Source organism: Ovis aries, chromosome 11, assembly GCF_016772045.2.
Source record: "Ovis aries strain OAR_USU_Benz2616 breed Rambouillet chromosome 11, ARS-UI_Ramb_v3.0, whole genome shotgun sequence".
NCBI lineage: Eukaryota > Metazoa > Chordata > Mammalia > Artiodactyla > Bovidae > Ovis > Ovis aries.
The window spans coordinates 26,825,360-26,847,139 of record NC_056064.1 but is presented as its reverse complement, the minus strand read 5'-3'; the positions used below and the strand labels follow the sequence as shown (position 1 = coordinate 26,847,139).

At 56.2% G+C, this 21,780-nt stretch overlaps 4 protein-coding genes across 8 annotated transcripts; 3 read left to right on the top strand and 1 right to left on the bottom strand.

Moving 5' to 3' along the window:
- Positions 1-793: 793 nt before the first annotated feature.
- On the top strand, positions 794-2,822 carry GABARAP (GABA type A receptor-associated protein). Its single transcript, XM_004012641.5, has 4 exons — positions 794-1,014; positions 1,553-1,631; positions 1,770-1,888; positions 2,331-2,822. Exons 1-4 carry the CDS (start codon positions 925-927, stop codon positions 2,394-2,396), a joined length of 354 nt encoding a protein of 117 aa, XP_004012690.1. The 5' UTR covers positions 794-924; the 3' UTR covers positions 2,397-2,822.
- An 895-nt stretch (positions 2,823-3,717) lies between these two features.
- On the top strand, positions 3,718-8,065 carry PHF23 (PHD finger protein 23). 2 transcript variants are annotated; one of them, XM_004012640.4, is made up of 5 exons: positions 3,718-3,932; positions 5,508-5,539; positions 5,718-5,810; positions 6,351-7,185; positions 7,286-8,065. In XM_004012640.4, exons 1-5 carry the CDS (start codon positions 3,899-3,901, stop codon positions 7,498-7,500), a joined length of 1,209 nt encoding a protein of 402 aa, XP_004012689.3. In that variant the 5' UTR covers positions 3,718-3,898; the 3' UTR covers positions 7,501-8,065. The 2 variants fall into 2 exon arrangements, with proteins under 2 accessions (XP_004012689.3, XP_027830798.1); XM_027974997.2 differs by lacking the exon at positions 3,718-3,932 and adding an exon at positions 4,882-4,945.
- Positions 8,066-8,585: 520 nt separating this feature from the next.
- On the top strand, positions 8,586-16,463 carry DVL2 (dishevelled segment polarity protein 2). Of its 4 annotated transcripts, none has more exons than XM_012185625.5 (15): positions 8,586-9,030; positions 11,177-11,246; positions 11,679-11,824; positions 11,955-12,052; positions 12,192-12,327; positions 12,415-12,505; positions 12,653-12,722; positions 12,812-12,951; positions 13,037-13,113; positions 13,733-13,800; positions 13,985-14,113; positions 14,229-14,360; positions 14,477-14,656; positions 15,080-15,298; positions 15,441-16,463. In XM_012185625.5, the coding sequence occupies exons 1-15, from the start codon at positions 8,837-8,839 to the stop codon at positions 15,887-15,889; spliced, it is 2,199 nt and encodes a 732-aa protein (XP_012041015.1). In that variant the 5' UTR covers positions 8,586-8,836; the 3' UTR covers positions 15,890-16,463. The 4 variants fall into 4 exon arrangements, with proteins under 4 accessions (XP_012041015.1, XP_042112531.1, XP_004012687.1 ...); XM_042256597.2 differs by having other exon boundaries at positions 12,412-12,505; XM_004012638.6 differs by having other exon boundaries at positions 11,955-12,064.
- A 74-nt stretch (positions 16,464-16,537) lies between these two features.
- ACADVL (acyl-CoA dehydrogenase very long chain) lies at positions 16,538-21,780 on the bottom strand. Its single transcript, XM_004012636.5, has 20 exons — positions 21,683-21,780; positions 21,533-21,608; positions 21,202-21,267; positions 21,040-21,112; positions 20,877-20,941; positions 20,652-20,786; positions 20,115-20,259; positions 19,734-19,863; positions 19,513-19,638; positions 18,985-19,183; positions 18,625-18,729; positions 18,109-18,195; positions 17,964-18,026; positions 17,770-17,871; positions 17,596-17,693; positions 17,445-17,517; positions 17,275-17,347; positions 17,109-17,181; positions 16,929-17,004; positions 16,538-16,844 (listed from the first exon to the last, which is right to left on the bottom strand). Exons 1-20 carry the CDS (start codon positions 21,742-21,744, stop codon positions 16,704-16,706), a joined length of 1,968 nt encoding a protein of 655 aa, XP_004012685.1. The 5' UTR covers positions 21,745-21,780; the 3' UTR covers positions 16,538-16,703.

Sequence of the window (21,780 nt, the reverse complement as noted above, 5' to 3'; positions counted from 1 at the left end):
AAGGAGTAGAAACCTCGACGACAAGAAAGGCTGGGCTTCGTCTGGAAGACTGGCATGTACTAGCTAGGCAGGCGCTTCCTTCGAGCGGCGGGCTCCCCAGCCCCCTGGCTGACCCGGCCCCACGTCCCCACCTCCCCGGGGCCCTCCTCCCAAAGCCCAAGCCGGCTCTACTTCCTCGCGCCTGCCACGTGACGCTCCGCCCTTTGAGATCACATGATTTTCGCGGACACAGCAGCGGTGTTCTTCCGCGCTGACGTAGTCCTTACCTTTTAGACCTCCTCTCCAGTCCCTATTGGTCCACTCATTATTGGAACTTAAGCGTCCAGTGCGTCTCTCCAAACAGGTTTCGTTTCTGCCCTCTTATTTCCAGCGACCTCTTCCTCCACTTGGGTACTACTTTGTTTTGGTGTCAACGGCCGCCTTCAGCGTACCAACAGATTTCGTGAATAGCTATCCTTTAATTATCTGCCTTTCCTCTGCATTACTTCCGAAAAGAGCTTTCGGAGAGCCAAGTCTCAAATTACGATTACCATCTTTTAGCCCTTATCATCGTTACCTCCCTGTGGGGAAAGTCGGGAAATGGATTTTCAGTTATTTCCGACGATAGCAAAAGGCAACCATCTTTTCTACGCCGCCTGCGTAATTTACAAATTGATTCCAAAGCGATTACGCTGAGGGCGTGAGAGAGGAGGTCAGTAGGTGGTGCTACGCTACTGGCGTTAGGGCAGTTACGTCAGTGGCGTAACATAGCAGCCTGGGAGGCCCCTGTTGGCTGGGGGCGGGGTTGGTGAATAGGGAAGTGGCGCAAGTCCGGGGATCGCTCCGCTGAATCCGCCCGCGCGTCGCTGCCGTCGCCGCCGCCCCCCGTCCCGGCCCCCCCCGGGTTCCCTCAGCCCAGCCCGGTCCAGCCCGGTTCCCGGGAGGATGAAGTTCGTGTATAAAGAGGAGCATCCGTTCGAGAAGCGCCGCTCTGAGGGCGAAAAGATCCGAAAGAAATACCCGGACCGGGTCCCGGTGAGGACAGTAGCCAGGGCCGAGGGCGCGGGGCGCTGGCGCTGACGCCACAGCCTGGGCTTGAGTCCGGGACCCACAGCGCAGGCATCAGGCTGCCGGTTGTGGCGGCGTTGGGAACGAGCCCCAACCCGCTGTTTCTGGGACCGGAGGTGAAAGGAATGGGGTACCAGTAGAGCTGAAAGTGAGAAGATGTAGACTCGAGAGACAGACCTTGGGGTTCCCGTGGGAGGCTGCGGGGCGTTTGACAGTCTGAGCTTCCCATAAGGTTTTTGAAATTGAAGCTCTGGTTGGCCCGAATAAGTCATCCTCGTCTGATTAACGTAATTGTTTTTATGACGCCGTATTCAGGGATCCTGGATGTTTAGGTGAATTAGAGTCAATGGGGTCAGAATTCCTATTCAGGGCTGCGCCGCGTGTTAAGAGACAAAGAGAAATGAGTCTGGGGTACGTGTGGGTGCTAGGAATGTTGAATTCTTGACAGGTGGAGCTGTGCGTCTGTGTACCTAGTGTCTGCTAATTTTTATCTTCTTTTTAACAGGTGATAGTAGAAAAGGCTCCTAAAGCTCGAATAGGAGACCTGGACAAAAAGAAATACCTGGTGCCTTCTGATCTTACAGGTGGGAACCTGACCCAGTACTCAGATTTGTTTCCTGGGGGTGGGAGTACAGTCTCTGATGGAGGAGACTCCACATAGCAGGTGTTCTTTTGAGGGTATTTGTGATCTCTGACTTTTATTAAGCCTTGTATCTTGGCAGTTGGCCAGTTCTACTTCTTAATCCGGAAGCGAATTCATCTCCGAGCAGAGGATGCCTTGTTTTTCTTCGTCAACAACGTCATTCCGCCCACCAGTGCCACGATGGGTCAGCTGTACCAGGTATGGTGCCTGGGAAGTAGAGGAGGCTTTGGGGAGGAGTTGGAAGCGCTTGAGAGGCAGAAAGTTTGAAGTCAGCAGTTCTTGGACCAGCTGGCTTACTTAGCTCTCAATTTTATATTCACCCTTAAGATTTCCGCATCGTTCTGGGTTAGGGATTTGGACAGGGCAGTGAACCAGAGTAACCGCTGTGGTCCAGACTCCCCTCCAGCCATTCCGTGTTCCAAGGCAGTAGAGAGTAGTTTGAGATCTTATTGTCCAAGACTGTGGATAGGATAATACTGCCCAGCACTTATGGTCTGGAGCAAGTGAGAGGGAGAGTCAAAGCACTGGTGTTTGGGGTCTTCAAAAAGAATGGTTGTGGAAGAATATGTCCCAGTGGTGGGTGGTTCAAGTAACTAAAACTCTGATGCCTGAACGCTGTTGTTTTCTGTCTTCATCCCAGGAACACCATGAAGAAGACTTCTTTCTATACATTGCCTACAGTGATGAAAGTGTCTACGGTCTGTGAAGCTGCTGCCCCTAAGGTGGGGGGTCCCATTCTACAAAGAGAGAGGTGGCCCCCCTTCCTTGACCTACTCCTCCTTGAGGTTCAAACACCACCTCCCTTCTTCAGGACCTGCACTTCCTAATGTTTGAGACTCTCCTACAGACCCTCTTAACACAAGGGTTAATGGGGGAGATGGCCTCTAATACCTCTCCTTTCTTTCTTCCCCTTTCTTTACCACCTTTCCCATTCTGCTTTAGATTTCTTGATTGTCAATCTCTGTCACATCTGGTGATTGTTTTGGTTTCTGTTCCCTTTCTAACTGCCCAAGGGGCTCAGAGCCCCAACAATCCTTTCTTTTCACTACCTTCTTTTTGGGGGGTAGATGGAAGGGACTGAAATTGTGGGGGAAGGTAGGAGGCACATCAATAAAGAGGAAACCACCACCAAGCTGAACTGGATTTTTTCTTTGTGTTGTTCCCCTCCCCCTTTTGTTCTCTTCAAGTGGTGGGAAAAGAGTAGGTTAGAGGGAATAGTATATTTTGGTTTGTTCTGCTTATGTTCGGCTTTTCCTTGTGTATATTAAGAGTGTGCTTTTGTTATGAGGGATGGAATACTGAATATCATTTCATGAAAGTTCAGTTTTATATACGTGTATATGGGTTGGGTCCTGAGGTTATTAAAGTTTTTTACAGTGGGTTCCTGTGGATAAAGTTTGAAAGCACCTTCTTCAGATAAAACATCCAACTGTGTCGTAACTTTCTGGATTAAGGAAGAGATTTTCGAGTATGGGAGCTAGTGAAAGGGCTCCGTTGTCAGATGTATGTCGCTTTGCCCGGCGTGAGGGATCCAGTGGAGTGGAATCCAAGGGAGGGAGAAAACTGGGAGGAGGGAGCCATTATCACCAGGAGAACTTCATCTCCCAGCAGCCTTTCTCTAACTGGCCGGAAGTGGGGTGGTCCCCACGGAGATAGAAAGCTGCAGAATTGAGGCAGTATGGTGGCCGAGAGTTCTTATCCCTTCTTCCCGTTCTTTCTTGGCGCCGCCTAGCCTACATATCCCAGGAGCCTGCGCGTACTCTTCCGCCCTCCCCTCTGCTCCCAATCTCCCCGCCACTCCCCGGGGGAGGAGAGCAGTTTAGTGCGCCTGCGCCCAGTCCGTGGTTTGCTGGGAATTGGAGTTCCGGATGCTTATACAGGCCCCTTCTCGCTCACGGCGGACTGACTACAATCCCCTTGATGCATTGCGCGTTAGCACCCGCGAAGGGAGGGGGAGAGAGAAGGAGGGAGGGTGGAGAGGAGGAGGGAGCAGGCGGCCGGCGGCGCGGGGGGAGGGGGCCCGGTCCGGGAGTGCGGGAGGCTGTGGTAGAGGGAGGTGGCGGCAGCGGCTAGCGGACTCGAGTCACTACCGAGCCGAAAGAGACACCTCTGTGGAGCGAGGCAGTAGGAGCACCGAGCACCGGAGGCGGCACCGGGATCCCCGGCTCAGGGGAGGGGGGCGCCGAACCGGGAGGAGGGTAGGGGGCGATGCTGGAAGCCATGGCGGAGCCCAGTCCCGAAGGTGAGCTCTCGACCGGCACAGGGCGCTGAGCCGGCGGGGGGCGGGCGAGGAATCTATTGGCAAACTTGGAGGTCGAGCCCCGGAGTCCAGCAGGGGAGAGCGGGGAGGGGGTCGGGGGCCTGCCCCTGAAGGTGGGAGAGTGACGAGTTGAGAGACCTTGGAGGAAAGAGGAGTGCGAGACTGGGCCGGGGGTAGTTGGAGATTAGACGCTGTGTGTGTGTAGAGGGGGTGGGGTGGGATGGGGGAGTGGGAGCTGGAAACCAGAGCTTCGAGGGTTAGGGGCCGAAAGGGCCTCCGGCAGGTTGGGGCCCTAGAACTGAGAGGTTAGGGGAATCTGGGAGCCGTAGAGTTGTTGAGGAGAGAGGATGTAGGAGACGATTGAGTGAGGAGCTCGGTAGTTCGCCGAGGTGGGGGAGTTTGTGGCGGTGGTGCCGGAGCTCCCGGTAGTTGCCGCCGGAGGTAGCCCGGTGATTGTTGGAGGGGTGGGCAGATAGTTGTGGGGAGAAGAGGGGGCCTGGGCATTGTCTGCGGTAGAGGGACTTATGCCGGTGGGTAGCTGTGGGGAGAGGGAGCTGGGGAGCGACGAGAGCAGGGTAGTTTTGGGGGCGGTGGGGCGGGGTGGGGGTTTAAGGCCGGCGAGTTGCGCCGGAGGGGGGTTTTGGTCGGCGAGGGTTAGAGCCTGGGAGTTGCGGAGGGTGAGGGGGGCAACGGCGGCGGCAGCTGGGGTTGCTGGGCGGGCAGAGTAGCTGGGGTGGGGGCTAGAGTTTAGGGGTCCGTAGTCTTAGTGACTTGGTGGCGAGTCCGGGGGCGGAGGGGGGGCGGCGGCCGAAGAGAGCTCGGAACTGGGCCCGGGGGCCCGGCGGGGAGCCCGAGGAGCTTGAGACGGGGAGGGGCCAAAGCCCCGGATGGGGGCGGAGGGACGCCGAAATTGTGGGGAGCATGGGGGGGCAGGTGGGGCCGCGTCCGGGTGAGAGCTCTCTGGTCTGTCCCGGCCGCGAAGTGGCGTTGGATGTGTGAGCCCGTGTGTGTTTGGGGGTGGGGGGGGGGGGGGGCGCGCCGGGCCTCGTGCTCGAGTAGAAGGGGCCGGAGGGCGGGGAGCGGTTCGGCGTGGTCATCCTGGACCCTGGGGGCCGGCGGGCGGCGTGTGCGGGCGCGGAGGGCCCCGGGCGGTAGAGCGCGGCGGGGTGGGAACTCGGGGCACTGAGCGCGTGTGAAGGACAGGGGCAGGCGGCAGCCCGGGCTCGGTCCAGGGAGCGGTATGGCGGGGTGGGGCGCGGAGAGAGCCGAGGAGCTCGGAGTCTAGAGAAACCGTGAGTTGGGGGGGCGGGGCGCCAGGCCTCTGGTTGGGGGGGAGGGGAGCGCTATAGCGAGGCCTGAGAGGGCGCCGCGCCCAGGCTCCGCCCCTCGCGGGGCGGAAGGGGGAGCAGGGGCGGGCCCAGCACCGCTGGGGGCTTGCTCGCCTGGCTGAAGGACCTGGGAGTGGAGGAGGTTCACTTGGGACCGCGAAGGTTGAGAGGTGGGGTTTCACACCGACTCTTTCCTAGTGCCTTGACTCAGCTTTTATTGCTTTTACAGATCCACCTCCGACCCTTAAACCAGAGACTCAGGTGAGGGTTTCCCATTCCTTTGCAGCCCAATATTATTGCAGCCGCGCCCCCACCCCCACCCCCCCCCCCCCCCCCCGCCTGGGCCTCTCCTCTCTCCCTCCACCTTTTCCTGATTCCTCACTCTGGGGACTATGCCTTTGGAGATGCCCCTCTTAAACTCTGTGTGATTTTCTTTCAGCCACCAGAGAAACGTCGGAGGACAATTGAGGATTTCAACAAATTTTGCAGTTTTGTTTTGGCCTATGCAGGTTACATCCCCCCTAGCAAGGAGGTAGGGACAGAAGGACAACTGACTGGAGGGTGGTGTCCTAGGGCTGTAGAGGAGCTCTTGAGCTTACCAGACTTTGTTACTTTATATACAAAGCCTCAAAATTACATGTGAAAGACTTAAGGAAATGGAAATTCTGGTGGGAGAACTAGTATCTGGGGTGGGAGTGGGATTAACAGGTGGCTTGAGTGCAGTGAATGGTTTTGGGGTGTTCTTAATGGAAGGTCCTCTGGGATAAGTGTTAGGAAGCTGAAGATAGTAACAAATGAAGCACAGAAACAGCTGAAGAAATACTGCTCTGGTCTAGGGGACGCAGTGTTGTGAAGGCAGTGGGTGTTGGGGAGATGGTGAGAATTTGAGGGCAGAGGTTACATGGAAGTGTTCAAGAGGAGATGCTGAGGAGAATGGGGATGGTAATAAATTTTCTGAATTTAGTGAGATTTGGTGGTTTTGGAAGGATATTTTCATCTGTTAAGTTTGGTATGTAGAGGAGCTGAGATAAGGCTGGGCCCCCTTTGACCCTGGTCTTTTCTGTCCTTTAAGGAAAGTGACTGGCCAGCCTCTGGCTCCAGCTCTCCATTGCGAGGTGAGAGTGCGGCAGATAGCGACGGCTGGGACTCAGCCCCCTCAGATCTCAGAACCATCCAGACCTTTGTTAAGAAAGCAAAGTCATCCAAGAGAAGGGCGGCTCAAGCAGGTCCCACCCAGCCAGGACCCCCAAGGTCCACTTTCCCTCGTCTGCAGGCCCCTGACAGTGCCACTCTGCTGGAGAAGATGAAACTCAAGGACTCCCTCTTTGATCTAGATGGGCCCAAAATGGCATCTCCACTGTCCCCCACGTCCCTGACACATGCCTCCCGGCCCCCTGCTGCTCTCACCCCAGTGCCCCTTTCCCAGGGGGACCTCTCCCAGCCTCCTCGAAAGAAGGACCGAAAGAATCGAAAGTTGGGGCCAGGAGGGGGGACAGGCTTTGGGGTACTTCGGAGGCCCCGCCCAGCCCCTGGGGATGGGGAAAAGAGGTCTCGAATCAAGAAGAGCAAGAAGCGGAAGTTGAAAAAGGCAGAGCGAGGGGATAGACTCCCACCTCCTGGGCCTCCCCGGGCACCCCCCAGTGATACAGACTCTGAAGAGGAGGAGGAGGAAGAGGAGGAGGAGGAGGAGGAAGAGATGGCAGCGATGGTAGGAGGGGAAGCCCCAGCCCCTGTGCTACCAACACCTGAGGCTCCTAGACCCCCTGCCACAGTGCACCCCGAAGGAGCCCCTCCCACTGACAGTGAAAGCAAGGAGGTGGGCAGCACTGAAACAAGCCAAGATGGAGATGCCAGCTCCAGTGAAGGCGAGATGCGGGTCATGGATGAGGACATCATGGTAGAATCAGGTGAGAAATTTGGGGCTGCCCAGGGGCAACTGGGTTGATGGGTCTTGGGGTAGTGTGGCTCCAAGAACTCAGAACACCAAACATACCTTCTTTTTTCCAGGTGATGATTCATGGGATCTGATCACGTGTTACTGCCGGAAGCCCTTTGCAGGCCGGCCCATGATTGAGTGCAGCCTGTGTGGGACGTGGATCCACCTCTCTTGTGCTAAGATTAAGAAGACCAATGTCCCTGACTTCTTTTACTGCCAGAAATGCAAGGAACTGCGGCCAGAGGCCCGGCGATTAGGGGGGCCTCCGAAATCTGGAGAACCTTGACACATGCCATCTCCAGGCTGGAACTTCAAATGGAAACGTGACTTCGGAACTGAGCCTCAGGGTCAACATGTTCCCTGAAGCTGGGATGTTGTCCCACTTCGAGGCAGAAATTCCCAGGGGAGACTGGTTTGGAAATGAGTGGTTTTCCTACCCTACCTTTCCTTCCCACCTTGTGGACTTGAACTTGGACCCATTGCAGTTGCGGGTGGGAGGCTCTCTGGGTCCCTAGACACTTAAACTGTCCGTGCCACTGCTCAGTTTCTGGGCCAGGGTTAGAACTGGGATGGAGTGGGACAGTTGTCTATAAAACTCTAGTGTAAATATAGCACTCCCCTCCCTCATCTTCTATCTCACTCCCCATTTATTCTACACCGGTTGTATTTTTAATTTAGGACTTCCCCTTTTGAGCGTGGCAGCTCAGAGGTGGAGTGCCAACCAGAGCTTGGCCAAGGGAGGAAGGAAAACAGAAAGGTGACGATTCCTCACCTCTTTTGTTTTTAATAATTCTGGCCAGCTGTTTGTACAGACAGCCTGCGTGTTGTAAATAAAGCAGAGTGGGCTCTTCTGTGTTTATAGCCCTCACTGACTGTCGTGCTGGGGAGGGAGGCTTTGGAAAAGCTGGCTGGAGGTGGGGCTGAAACCCACCTCTACTGAAAATGATCTAACTGCGCCTTTCCCACCAATCCTATGACCTCAATTCAATTGGCTTTGCCCCGCCTCATCCCCAGTCAAGGACCATCCCCCTCCCCCAATTCCCACCTACACCTCCCACACGCGCGCTCCAACGCATGAAAGTTGCGTGGAGCTCCCTGCCGGAGCAGATAAAGCGTGCAGGCATTGCTTGCTTGCCCCCTGAGGGCAAAGCCCAGCCTGGTCAGGGTAGTCGGAGGACGCGGGTGCGGACACACAAGGAGGAGGAGCCGCAGAAGGTTGGGAGACCGTTGCTGAAAGCAGCAATCATGTGGCGGGGGTACTAGGCGGAGCCGAGAGGTCACGTGACCACGAGATGATCACGTGGTGGAGGCGTTTCGAAAAGGGGGTGGAGTCGGTTCTGATCACGTGACGTGGGGAGAGGTGGGCGGGGCGCTTGGAGGGCACTCGCGAAAGCGGTGGCGGCGGCGGCGGCGGAGCCCGCGGCTTTGGGAAGCGCTCCACGGCTCGACCCCCTTTTTCGCCGCCGCCACCCTGCTGACCCCCGCCTTCCTCCCTTTCACACCTCTCTGGCGCTGTGTCGGTCCTGGTGCTCGTGCGTCGGTTCGCGGGACTGCGCAGGCGCGGCGGGGGCGAACAGCCCCTTTGGGTGGGCGGCGGAGCCCGGGAGCGCGCGGGCGAGACCATGGCGGGCAGCGGCGCGGGGGGCGGTGGTGTTGGGGAGACGAAGGTGATTTACCACCTGGATGAAGAAGAGACTCCCTACCTGGTGAAGATCCCCGTCCCCGCCGAGCGCATCACCCTCGGCGATTTCAAGAGCGTCCTGCAGCGGCCCGCGGGCGCCAAGTACTTTTTCAAGTCTATGGATCAGGATTTCGGGTGAGCGCGAGGCCTAGAACAGGATGGATGGGGGCTGTGCTTTTGTGGAGTGGGTGATATTCAGGGGCATCGGGCTACCTTGGGACATGCTGTGATTTTCTGGGCACTAGTGGTGCGGATTTTACTGTGCTGGTGTAGATTGATTATCCCAGGACGGACAACGTTACGCTTGGATAGATTGAGGCGCACGGAGCTGTAGGAGGACAGACTGGGCACTGCTAAACCAGATTAGAGAAGATTAGGCTATACTGGAGTAGTACACTGATTTATTTTCGGGTGTTCTGGACAGCGATGAGGTAGGTTGATGTATCCTCTGGTAACTACATTGTGAGCAGTCCTGTGCCACACAGGTTGTGGAGGGATATTGGGAAACCTGCTGATGTCAACTGGGCTATACTGGGCCAATTTGGGATGTTCTCTGTGATACTAAGTCAGACAGGATTGTTTGGTGGATATTCTAGTCTGTACTAAGGCAGTGTGCTGTATTGGGCTGCTATTATGGTCTGCACTGGGTTCTGTTGATCTTTGTTTCTTTGGGGGTCTAGTTTTTTTGGGGATACTCAATATAGGGGTACACAGGGCTGACCATGTCTGTGTTAGTACAGACAGCTGTATTGGGATATTCTAGTCTATATTGGTGTAGACAGCTGCTTGAGGGGACATTCTAGCTTATACTAGAATAGTTTTGGGCTATCCTGGATAATTTGGGATAGTCTGGAACCTTAAATAATTCAGGGTAGCCCTTTTTGTGTTTTATACCTTTAGGACTGTACTGTTTGTCCTCAATCGCAGCTCTTGAAGGGAGGCTGCCTTAGGCTGGGATAGCTTGGATTCTAGGAAAGCTGAACAGACTGGACTTTATCTAGAAAGACCTGGAGGTAGGGATGGTGGTACTGTCTTGGGAGTTACCTTGTATTGAAATTCAAGGTTCTTGTGTTTGTCAGCACTGTATAACCTGGGGCATTTAACTTTGTTCATTGATTTCGTCTGTGAAACAGTTAACCAGAGTGAAATGCTTAGTACAAGTGCATGGTATGTATGTTCTTGGTAAATGGTCGTTGTGTTTATTAGCATGGAGTCTACTTCTTGAACTAAATCACTTGGCAGGCTGGACTGTGTTGAGATTGGATTATGCTGTGAAGAATACAAGTGTTAGGCTGAGATAGATTGGTAGTCGCTGGGCTGTGTCATCACGTTAATAATAGATGGGATTGAGTTGACATATATCCAGGGTCCTAGAATCATATTAGTCTAAAGGGTTAATTAGACAGGCGGTCCTAATTTTGGGGGTGAATGTGTGTGAGAGTGTTCAGGGCAGAATGTCTCATGATCAGTATGTTTATCAGTTTAGCCAACAGGTGTTTGTTAGTGCTTAGGCAGCATCAGGTACTTTGCTGTGTGGTCAGGGACTTGGGGTTGAACTTGGTGTTGAACAAAATTAGCACTGATGATTCCGTCTGGTGGTTGCAAAGAAGGAGCAAGTTCGGTCCATTGAAGGAACCCATGGGTGAGATCGCCCTCACGGCTGGGCTTTGGGGTCTGTCAGGAGGAGCAAATTGCTTAATGCAGAGTTTGTGCCAGGTGAAGCACGGAGGAACGGGGATCTGGACTTCACCACTCCTTAGGAGCTCAGTCTACTAAGTACCATTCTTTGATCTAATGGGTGTTGTTACTAGATGACAGTACATTTGAACATCCATCTGAAAGTGAGTTAGAGAAAACTAAGGAAAGCATAAGATTAGAGACGTAGACAAGGAGCACAAAGCCTTTGTGGGGCAATTGTGTGTGGAATGGGGTGGCTGCCTGTGAGGCTTCTAAGGTTAGATATTGGGGGCAGCTAGGGCAGCCTTAGGGGAAGGCCTTTGAAATTGGGCTGAGAGGTTTCAATCAGACTCTTGGAAAGCTCTGGAACAACGCTGAGCCCAAGGATGAACTGGGGAAAGAAGGAGAAATAAGGAAAGGGAATTCAGTTTGGTGATTTCTTGGGTGTAAGAGTGAAGTGTCTCAATGTCAGAGAAGAGGATTTGCCATGGTGGGAGGAAATCAACATCCTTGAGCTGGATGAAGATTGGGAGAAACTTCAAATGCAGGTGGGAGTGGGGAAAGCCGTTCCAGTTTCACTGACCTTTATCTTATCTCTTGGCAGGGTGGTGAAGGAAGAGATTTCAGATGACAATGCTCGCCTTCCCTGTTTCAATGGAAGGGTAGTATCCTGGGTAAGCGGCCTGGCTTTGATGACCAGTCCCTTTGGCACTTCCCAGCTCCTCCAAGCCTCAGCCTGTGCCCATCCATCTCAGCTGCTGGAATCTGTGACTGTTTGCTTCCTTACCTGTTTGTTTCTTTGTGTTTGGCCATGCACCATGTGGCTTTCCCAACTGGGGATTGAACCCGGCCTTGAGAGTGAAAGCTCCAAGTCCTAACCACTGGACAGTTGGGATGTTTTTCCTCCTTAGCTGTTTGGAGAGCCAGCCAGTTGGAGCCTCTCAGTGTTCTCTTTCTGGAGCCTCTAACACTTGCTGCTGCTTTTTTTCTGTGTGCTTTTCTCCAGGTTCTCTCAGGCCCTGTTGCCTTTTCTAGTTCTTTCTCTTACTCCTACCTCATAGGCCTTCACTTCCCTGTTGAGCTGTGTTTTTTTGGTTCCCTTCTAGCTAGTGTCATCAGATAACCCGCAACCTGAGATGGCGCCCCCAGCCCATGAGCCTCGGACAGACCTTGCTCCTCCACCCCCACCTCTGCCCCCTCTGCCCCCAGAGAGGACCAGTGGCATTGGGGACTCCAGGCCTCCATCTTTCCAGTGAGTCCTTGGGATTCTTGCATCCAGGGGAGGGAGGTGAGGAGGGAATCCAAGCCCCATGGGAGGGGAAGCCGAGGGTTTGGGGCCCTGTCCCACTGATGGAGGTCGGGAACCCTCTCTGCCCATCTAGCCCTAACGTGTCCAGCAGCCGGGAAAACCTGGAGCCCGAGACAGAAACAGAGTCAGTGGTGTCTCTGAGGCGGGAGCGGCCTCGCAGGCGAGACAGCAGTGAGCATGGCGGTGAGGGGAACCGGGCCTGGAGGCCGGCTAGAGTGGGAGCTGGGGAGGGGTTGGCTCTCACAGAACAGAAGCATCTAGGCCAGATGTGGTGAGGAGCCTGATTCCTGAGGTGCCTCTTCCTCTTCAGCGGGGGGCCACAGGCCCAGCGGCCCCTCCAGGCTGGAGCGCCACCTGGCGGGGTACGAGAGCTCCTCCACCCTCATGACCAGTGAGCTGGAGAGCACCAGCCTAGGGGACTCAGACGAGGACGACACCATGAGCAGGTGAGGCTCCTCGGACCTCCCCAGGGCACTAGCCCCCCTTCCCGTCCTTTCCTTTGGCCCCATGACTACTGCCCGACCTCCCAGCAGGTTCAGCAGCTCCACAGAGCAGAGCAGTGCCTCCCGCCTCCTCAAGCGCCACCGGCGGCGAAGGAAACAGCGGCCACCCCGCCTGGAGAGGGTGAGGGGCTTCTTGTGGGTCAGCTGGACCTCCTTTGGGGAAGTTGGGGGTTCGGGCCTTGGCCTAGACGGTCCGAGGTCCGGGAATCCCGTGGCTTGTCCCGGGGTGTTAGAGGCAGTCCCGCTCCTTCCCCTTTGCCCACCACAGGCCTCATCCTTCAGCAGCGTCACTGATTCCACCATGTCTCTCAACATCATCACAGTCACGCTCAACATGGGTATGGAGGGGCTGGGAGGATCTGGTCTCTAGGGTCCCTGGGGGGCATGCAGTTGACGCTTCCCCTCATCACCTGGCTTCTCTCTACAGAAAAGTACAACTTCCTGGGCATCTCTATTGTGGGCCAGAGCAATGAGAGGGGAGACGGTGGCATCTACATTGGCTCCATCATGAAGGGTGGGGCTGTGGCGGCTGATGGGCGCATCGAACCCGGGGACATGCTTTTGCAGGTGAGCTGGAGCAGGGCCATGCACTGACTTGGCCAGTGCTCTCAGCCCCTCCCTCTTGCCTTTGACCCATGGTCCCTCCTGCCAGGTGAACGACATGAACTTTGAGAACATGAGCAACGATGATGCAGTGCGGGTGCTGAGGGACATCGTGCACAAGCCAGGGTGAGCCTGTGCGCTGGTCCAAGTCCTCAGTCCTCTTTTTTTGCCTTTTCACTTTTTTTTTTGGTTTTGTCATAATACACAGTGGGGAAACATAATATAGAGCTGGTCAAAAAGTTCAGAAAACTAAAATGTGTGATGTCATGAGTCTGGGGTGAACAGGTGGCCATGTCCCCACCGCTTAGGTCATGACCTAGAAGCTTGCTGACCCACATAGGGTCCCCCCAGTGTCCCCTCCTGGCCCCTCGCGTCTCATTCTCCCAGAGGCAACCAGGCTCTTGATTCTTTGGTCGTCACCACAGTAGTGTGCTTGGTCCTCATTTGACTGGCCATACACGTGTCTTTGAACAACACACTTTAGTTTTACCTGTTTTGGGACTTTCTCTGAGTGGGGTCGTGCAGTGTCTTCTCTCTTAAATTACTCAGCAGTATGTTTTTAAAGAGTGGCCTGTGTTAGTCACCCTTGTTGTAGAGCCTTTCACCATCATTTTCTCAGGCCCAGTCATGCCTTTGGTCTCTCCTCTTTCCTTCTTTCTGTCCTTCACCCATTCTCATTCCAGGCCTCCCCTCTCCTCAGGCCTCTGCCCTTACCCCCACTTGACTGACCTTCTCTTCCCCACAGCCCCATTGTGCTGACGGTGGCCAAGTGCTGGGATCCCTCTCCCCAGGCCTACTTCACTCTCCCCCGAAGTGAGTGATGCTTAGGGGTCCTGCAGCTAGGAGGACAGGGCAGAAGTGGGTACTCCTGGCCTCCACGCTACAGGGAGTGGCACGATAGGGGGGCACGGCGGAGCTGGAACAGGAGTCTGAGGAGGGACGGGGGTGGCTCTCTGTGGTTGAGAGGTGACCATCCTGGTGGCCTTTGCTGTTGCAGATGAGCCCATCCAGCCGATCGACCCTGCTGCCTGGGTCTCACACTCTGCTGCACTGACTGGCACCTTCCCAGCCTATCCAGGCTCCTCGTCCATGAGTACCATCACCTCTGGATCCTCTCTTCCTGATGGTGAGCCTGCCGGCCCATCTCATCCTCGCTCCCTGGAAGGCCACCTGCTGTGGTGTGACTCCACTGCTCCATGGGCCTTGGTCCTAACTCTGACTCCCTGATTGTCCTCCATCAGGCTGTGAGGGCCGGGGCCTCTCTATCCACACAGACATGGCGTCTGTGACCAAGGCCATGGCCGCTCCAGAATCGGGACTGGAAGTTCGGGACCGCATGTGGCTCAAGATCACCATCCCTAACGCCTTCCTGGGTGTGGCTGGGCTCTGGGCAAGTGGTGGGGGAGGAAGAGGAGGGGGCCAAAACTGGGAAAGGGGGTGAAAGCTAGAGAGAAGAACTTGAGGCCTTTCTCTGTCTTCCGCAATCCAGGCTCGGATGTGGTGGACTGGCTGTACCATCACGTGGAGGGCTTTCCTGAGCGGCGTGAGGCCCGGAAGTACGCCAGTGGGCTCCTCAAGGCGGGCCTCATCCGGCACACTGTGAACAAGATCACCTTCTCTGAGCAGTGCTATTACGTGTTTGGAGACCTCAGTGGTGGCTGTGAGAGCTGTGAGTGCCCCTGTCCTGGCCCAGCTAGAGTGGCCCTGGTGGCCTTGTCCTGCGTCTCCAGCTCGAGGCCTAGCCCAGAAACCCAACCGGGGCTGCTGTGCACGCTGAGCAGCAAGCGTCCTTCACTGGCCCCTGAACTGGCTGATGATGGGCGTGGGGTTGACATACACCTCTGTTGTGCTGGATGAGCTGTGCGCAGGTTCAGGGTTGTGTCTGCTGGGGAGGGGAGACGTGGGACTAAGGGTGGCTCTGGCCACGTTCCTGCCCTGACGGCTGTGGCGGGTGGGACATTCCTTATCAGAGGCCCTCCCATTAACCCCTGCCACAGATGGTTGTGGGGAAGCCGTTCCCGGTTCCTCATTCGATGTCTTGGCATCCTGGCTTCTCAGCGCAATGATCCTTGATCTCTTCTCTGCCTTCCAGACCTAGTCAACCTGTCTCTTAATGACAACGATGGCTCCAGTGGCGCTTCAGACCAGGATACTTTGGCTCCTCTGCCTGGAGCCACCCCCTGGCCCCTACTGCCCACTTTCTCATACCAGTACCCAGCCCCACACCCATACAGTCCTCAGCCCCCACCCTACCATGAGCTCTCGTCCTACACCTACGGTGGAGGCAGTGCCAGCAGCCAGCACAGTGAGGGTAAGTTGCCGACAAATCCCCACATAGCTGGGTCTGGATGTGGGGGCCAAGGCAAAGCCAAGGAGCAGAGGCTGGAGCAGGGACTGGGGAGGCCGAAGAACCTGGTCTGTGGCTCAGTTGCTCCTATCCCCTTTCCCCACAGGGAGCCGGAGCAGTGGGTCGACACGAAGTGATGGGGGGGCGGGGCGCACGGGGAGGCCTGAGGATCGGGCCCCTGAGTCCAAGTCCGGCAGTGGCAGTGAGTCTGAGCCTTCCAGCCGGGGTGGCAGCCTTCGGCGGGGTGGGGAAGCTGGTGGGACTGGTGACGGGGGCCCTCCCCCATCCAGGGGCTCATCAGGGGGTGCTCCTAATCTCCGAGCCCACCCAGGGCTGCATCCCTATGGCCCACCTCCTGGTATGGCCCTCCCTTATAACCCCATGATGGTGGTCATGATGCCGCCACCCCCACCCCCTGTCCCTCCAGCAGTGCAGCCTCCAGGGGCCCCTCCAGTCCGAGACCTGGGCTCTGTGCCCCCAGAGTTGACCGCCAGCCGCCAAAGCTTCCACATGGCCATGGGCAATCCCAGTGAGTTCTTTGTGGATGTCATGTAGAGCCCATGGTGGGGCCACGTTGGATCGGCTGTCAGTGTTTGGTGCTCCTGTCCTGTGATTGGATGTCTTGTCAATCATGTGCTCATCACTCCTCTGGTGCTTGGACTCAGCCTGTCATGTGGGCTGCTGTCTGCTGTGAGGTTGTTGCCACTGTGACTTTCCAGCAGTGCCTGGTTCCTCCCCTTTTCTTTGGGGTTCAACAAGGGACCTTGGTTATTTTTAGCTTTATTGTTTTTTATAAGCCTTTTGGGGGGTTAAAATAGATTTTCTTACATTTTGGGGACTATTTTTTTAGTAGATAATTTTTCTTTTATATGAAGAATCCTTGTCTCCTGGGCCCCCTCCTTCTAACCCCTAAATGTGACCTCCTTATCCATTCGCCCAGTCAGCTCTGTCCTGAGCAGGGTGGGAGGGTAGTCATTGGTACCCTGGGACGTGGAAGGGGGTTGGTTCCCCTAGACAGCCGTCAAAGGAAGCTGGGGTAGTTGGTATTGGGGGCCGTGTAGCTGCTTTTGTTACTCTATTTATTTTAGTCACCTGTATAAACACTAAATAAAGCAATAGGGGCAAACTCCCTGCGCCTCTGGCTCCTTTCTTTGGGAGGGAGGCAGGCAGCAAGGGAAAGGACAGAGATACAGTTGCAGAGTGTGACTTGTTGGAAACTTTATTCGTGAGGCAGTAAGTGCTCCCTCTGAGAGCAGGCACAGTCATGGGCTGGGGCCCCGTTCAAGGTAGAACCAGGATGGGCAGGAAAGGGGTCTGGGCTTTGGCTTGAGAAAAGGCACATTTTGGGCCAGGCTGTAATTGAGAGTACTCAGAAACCAAGGGGATTGCTGGTGACCACGCCGCCCCGCTCCACCAGGGCCTTGGAGATGCTTTTGAAGTTACGGAAGAGCTCCTGCTGCTGGGGGTCAGACTGCAGAGCAGCCATGTTCTCTCGGATCCGGGCCGCAGCCTGGGGAGGGAGGGGGAAGGAGGGGGTTCAGACCTGTCCCTTGATCCCCTCCAGCCCCCTGTACTTAGTAACTCTGGATCTCACCTCGATACACCAGCTGTCACAGAGCATTTTCTCATGCTGGGCTGTGGGGTGGCCTTCACTCAGGGATCTTGAGGCCCTAGTGGGAAGCAGGAGAAAAACACATCTGGGCTGTGACCCTCGCCCAGGGACCTCCCCCCACCACCACCACTGCGACTCAGGTCTCCCCTACTGCCTCCTCACCTGGACAGAACCACCACCATGGCGTAGAGGTCAATGGCACTATCTGCCAGACGCTGCAGCAGAAACTGTTCATCTGCCAGGTAGATGGGTTGGGGGGGGGGGCAGTGAGTGGGTTAGGGGGAGGGAGAAGGAAAGAGGGGGTGGGAATGAGTTCGTGCTCACTCACTGATGATATCCTTCTTGTGCTTTATCAGCTTGGCCTCCACCACGGTGGCAAACTGCTCCAGAGCCCGCACTGCCTGAGGAGATGGGATGGTGCCCGGGGTGAGATGAGGCCCGGTTCTGGCCCCTCAGCTTCTGATGCAGGCTGCCCCTCCACCTTGACTGCATACGTACCAGCTCACCACTCCGACTCAGTTCCTGGTGGACGATGCCGCTGAGACTCAGGCCACTGCCCAGCCCTGCCCGCCTTAAGAGGAAGCCAGAGGGTGACTGGTTAGTTGCCATGCACTGCCCCGCCCCACCACACCCTGGTTTTTAAGCTTACCGCCTCAGCTGTTTGCCTGCCTCTCCTAGCAGGAGGCCGGCATTCCCAAAAGGGTTCTTTAGAGCATTGCCAAGCCCAGAGAGTTCCTTTCCTTTGTCCTGTGGGGGAGGAGAGCCCCATAGTCAGGACTCACCGTCCTCCCCACCAACTCCCCCTGATTCTCCTCCCTCTTACCATGCAGCCCTGCAGAGCCACAAACAGCCGGAGAATGTCGTTTGTCCCCTCAAAGATCCGGAAGATGCGAAGATCTCGGAGCACACGCTCTACCCCAGGCTCCTACCACAGGAGAAGACAGATCACGCGTCTCCGCTGGGATGCGCCTGCCTCCTCCTGGCCCTGCAGCCACCCCGGCAGAGAAGCGTCTGTACCTTCATGAAGCCCATGCCCCCCATGATTTGGATGCACTCATCTGTCACTTTCCAGGCTGCCTCCTAGGAACAGAAACACCCCAGATTGCTTTTGGAGCCAGGCTCCCAAACCTGGCTCTCCCTGCCCACAGGCCTGGGACCTCACCGAGCCAAAGATTTTGCTGATGGCGGCCTCTATCTGGAAGTCCGTGGATCCCTGGTCCATGTTGGCACTCACCATGTATGCCATGGACTGAGGTTGGGACATAGAAAGTGAAATGGAAAAAAGCTGCATCAGACTTGATCTGGTCACCCAGATCTTACAAGACCAGGTCTGCCTTGGCCTTTGACCCTTCCCTTCACCTTCCAGTGCCATGGCTTAGGCACGTCCGAGCATTTGGTCCCCCGGTCATTTCATCAGGGGCTTGCAGGCATTTGACTTCTTGGAAGGGATGAAGTGATGAGGGCGGAGTGGGATAGACTGCACTTCAGGGACCTCTGGAAGCACCTCGGTGGAACAGCATGGCTCTCCCCATCCTGCGGAAGCTGAACTGGCTATGCCTCCCCGCATCCCCTAGGGCATTGGTGTAAAGCTGGAGACCCACTGCCCCAGGTGCTGCTGGGGGTTGTAGTCTGACCCATCTGGGAAGAAGAGCTCTGGGGACAAGGGGGCGGCCCTCACCTCAGTCACATACTGCAGCATAGCCATCCGGGCCAGCTTCTCCTGGATCAGCCCAAAGTTGTGAATTTTCTCTCCAAACTGGGTACGGTTAGCAGCATGATCCACCTGGAAGAGGACACATGTGTCCCACTATGGTTCTCTAGTCTCCTCTTTCTGGGAGGGGGGCTGGGCTGCACTGGGAGGGATGGGCTTTGGCCACAGTCAAGAGTCAGTCCAGGATGGATGGAGACCTAAGTGATCTGCTGGTGGGGAGGGGTCTCTTGTGGAGGGAGGGCCTGCAGGGGACAGGGACACATGGAAAGGGAGACAGTATGACTTAGGCTTAGATTCAGGCTGGCCTGGGACAGGCAGGGTACTCACCGCCTTAGCAATGATGCCTTTCATGGTGCCTGCCAGGGCTGCAGCCATGCCAAACCTTCCATTGTTGAGAATATGCATGGCGACCTTGAAGCCGCCCCCCACCTCCCCCAGTACGTTCTCTGCTGGCACCCGTACTCCGTCAAAGTACACCTCTGCTGTGTTTGAGGCTTTGATGCCCATCTTCTTCTCAGGGGGCCCACTGTGACAGGATGGAGAAATTGCCATTGGGGTGGAGGGAATTAGTCCCTCATTCCTTATGATCCAGCCCGAAAGAGGTACAGGCAGCATTCCCCTGCATACCCAGAGGGCTGAGGAGGCCTGGCTTTATCCTGCTGCTGTGCTCTGGGCTCAATGGTTGGTGGAGCCAAACTTGAAATCAGTTTCCTACATGCTAGGCCCAGAGGGAACATGCTATCCAGATGCTCTGGGTTTTGCACACATCCCCAGGGTGACCTATGGCAGCCATCTGCCCTGGAACTCGGTACCACCGCTTCCCTGGCTCCCCCTCTTCCACCCCAGCCCACTCACTGGGTGACGCCGCCAAAGCTCCTCTCCACCACAAAAGCTGTGATCTTCTCCTTCACAGCGCCAGTGGCTGTGTCTGTAACTGGTGTCTTGGCAAAGACCGTAAAGATGTCTGCCAGGCCCCCGTTACTGTGGAAAAATGAGAGGTGGTCAGGGCATGGAGGATGGAGCAGTGGGGCCTGGACTGGGCAGAAGGTGGAGAGGAGAGAGAAATGGAAGAGTGCCTGATCCAAATCTTGCTTCCGTTGAGGGTATAGTATTTTCCACAGGGGCTGGGCACAGCTGAGGATCGGATGGACGCGGCATCTGATCCACTGGAGGGCTCCGTTAGACAGAAAGCAGCTATAGTCTCCCCTGTTGGAGAGAGCGCTCCTTTACCCTGGGTTCCGATGGGCACGGAAGGCACTTTGGTGCCACCACCCACCCCTGGAGCACAACCATCCCTCTTTAAGGCCTCTGGCAATATTCAGTGAATTCTGAATGTCTTTTCCCAGAATCTCCCCGACCCCCCTACCCTAGCCAACACACCCAGCTATGCAGTGATCTAAGTACAGCTGGCCTAATCTGCCAAGCCCCAATCTCTGGCTTTTCTAGGGCTGCCTCACCAGATGCCAGTTTGGGGAGGTATTTTTCTTTCTGGGCCTTTGTGCCGAAGAGCAGGATGCCTTTGAAACCGATGCTCTGATGGGCCCCCAGGACGATGCCCACACCAAGGTCATACATGCCCACGATCTCCACCAATCGGGCATACTGGAGGGGAAACAGGCATTAGGGGCTGTAATTGGCTAAATGGGGACCCGCTCTTAACAGGGAAGTATGGGCAGCAGGAAAGAACCCAACTTGGGTGTCCCTGCAAAGTGAGTAGACAGAACAAGTGGGCCAATGGCAGAGGACACTGGCAGGTCTGTTCTAGGTCTTGGTGGGAGGCAAGTACCCTACCATATCCTCAGGCAATCCCCACATTCGAGATCCATTAGGACTTGGGAACCTGGGTGAGGTCCATGACCCTTGGGAACTGCAAGTATTTTTGTGTTAAGAAACATCCCACAGGCCCCCAGGGCAGCTCATGGCAGAGACCTTTGCCCCAGGGGCAAGAAAGTAGAAGACTGGGACGCAGGAGTTGAGCGTGGGGACTCCCTCACCTGGGTGTTGCAGAGGCCCACGCCACCCAGTTCATTGGGTACTTGCAGACCAAAGGCCCCCAACTCCTTGAGACCTTGCATGGTGGTCTCCTCCACTCTTTCCAGCATGTCATTCTTGGCAGCATCGTTCACCTCCTAGGGAAGGCACAGGATCTCACCTCCAGGCTCCTTAACCTCTCTCCATCGGGAACCACGCCCTCTATTCCTCAGGCTGGCATTGCTCACCTCAAAGAATCGGGTCACGGGCCCCACCAGCTCTTTGAGAAACTGTGTTTGGTCCTCGTTGAGCACTGCGGTGGTGGGAGTGGCGAGAAGGCAGGGCAGGTCAGGCCAGGCGGTCAGGGGAAGCTGCCCATCTCCGCCCGGCTCTGCCTACTCATTTCCTTACCAGACGGGTATGGAAACACCTGATCGGTGGTGAGCTGGCCCTTGAACATCCCCACAGCAAAGGACTTAGATACCTGCGCAGGGAGAAGGAAAGGGGTGTCAGGGAACAGTGTGGGGTGGGTCTGCCCCCGGTTTAGATCCTCCACAGCTTGGAGCCACGTACCGAGTTGGCCCGTTTTTCCCTGGTGGAAGCCTCAGAAGGCTGGGAATCAGACTGGTCCACAGCCGCCTGGGGAAAGGGAAGGTTAAGGAGGCCAGGGAAAGGGATTCCGAAGTGCCAAAAAGAGCAAAGCGGAAGAGGGGAGGGCGCATCCGACACCTTTCACCTAGTTTAATCCTCAGGGCACCCTGGTTTGCCCTTTCCCCTACTTTGGGCGCCAGGCGACTGGCAGGTGACTAGGAGGGACCAAGAGGGAGACTCCTGCCGGCGGCGGGGAGGTGGGAGCCGAAGCGGACTCCGGCTCTCACATCCCTTAAAGGTCGCTGTCACTTACCTGGGCGACCCCACTGGCATAGGGTCGTCGGGCAGGGCCGGGCCGGGGCTGCCCCAAGAGCGCACTGGACCACGAGCTGTGGGGAGTAGGTGTTCAGTCCTGGCTCAGTGCCTGGGCTTCCTGTCCCCCTCCCCTCTGTCACACACATACCTTCCGGCCCGCAGTCTCAGCAGCTGCCGCCCCATGCTCGGAGCCATTCTCGCTGCCCGCATCTCTGAACCGCTTCGGTCTCCGGCGCCCTAAAGGCT

Coding starts and splice junctions, on each gene's coding strand:
- GABARAP (XM_004012641.5), top strand. CDS start 925: ATGAAGTTCGTGTATAAAGAGGAGCATCCGTTCGAGAAGCGCCGCTCT. Junction 1,632..1,769: donor GGTGCCTTCTGATCTTACAG/GTGGGAACCTGA, acceptor GTATCTTGGCAG/TTGGCCAGTTCTACTTCTTA. Junction 1,889..2,330: donor CGATGGGTCAGCTGTACCAG/GTATGGTGCCTG, acceptor TCTTCATCCCAG/GAACACCATGAAGAAGACTT.
- DVL2 (XM_042256596.2), top strand. CDS start 8,837: ATGGCGGGCAGCGGCGCGGGGGGCGGTGGTGTTGGGGAGACGAAGGTG. Junction 13,114..13,732: donor GACATCGTGCACAAGCCAGG/GTGAGCCTGTGC, acceptor TCTTCCCCACAG/CCCCATTGTGCTGACGGTGG. Junction 14,114..14,228: donor TGGATCCTCTCTTCCTGATG/GTGAGCCTGCCG, acceptor GTCCTCCATCAG/GCTGTGAGGGCCGGGGCCTC.
- PHF23 (XM_004012640.4), top strand. CDS start 3,899: ATGCTGGAAGCCATGGCGGAGCCCAGTCCCGAAG. Junction 5,540..5,717: donor CCCTTAAACCAGAGACTCAG/GTGAGGGTTTCC, acceptor ATTTTCTTTCAG/CCACCAGAGAAACGTCGGAG. Junction 5,811..6,350: donor ACATCCCCCCTAGCAAGGAG/GTAGGGACAGAA, acceptor CTGTCCTTTAAG/GAAAGTGACTGGCCAGCCTC.
- ACADVL (XM_004012636.5), bottom strand. CDS start 21,744: ATGCGGGCAGCGAGAATGGCTCCGAGCATGGGGCGGCAGCTGCTGAGA. Junction 20,260..20,651: donor TGGGCCTCTGCAACACCCAG/GTGAGGGAGTCC, acceptor TTTCCCCTCCAG/TATGCCCGATTGGTGGAGAT. Junction 18,730..18,984: donor AAGGCATCATTGCTAAGGCG/GTGAGTACCCTG, acceptor GTCCTCTTCCAG/GTGGATCATGCTGCTAACCG.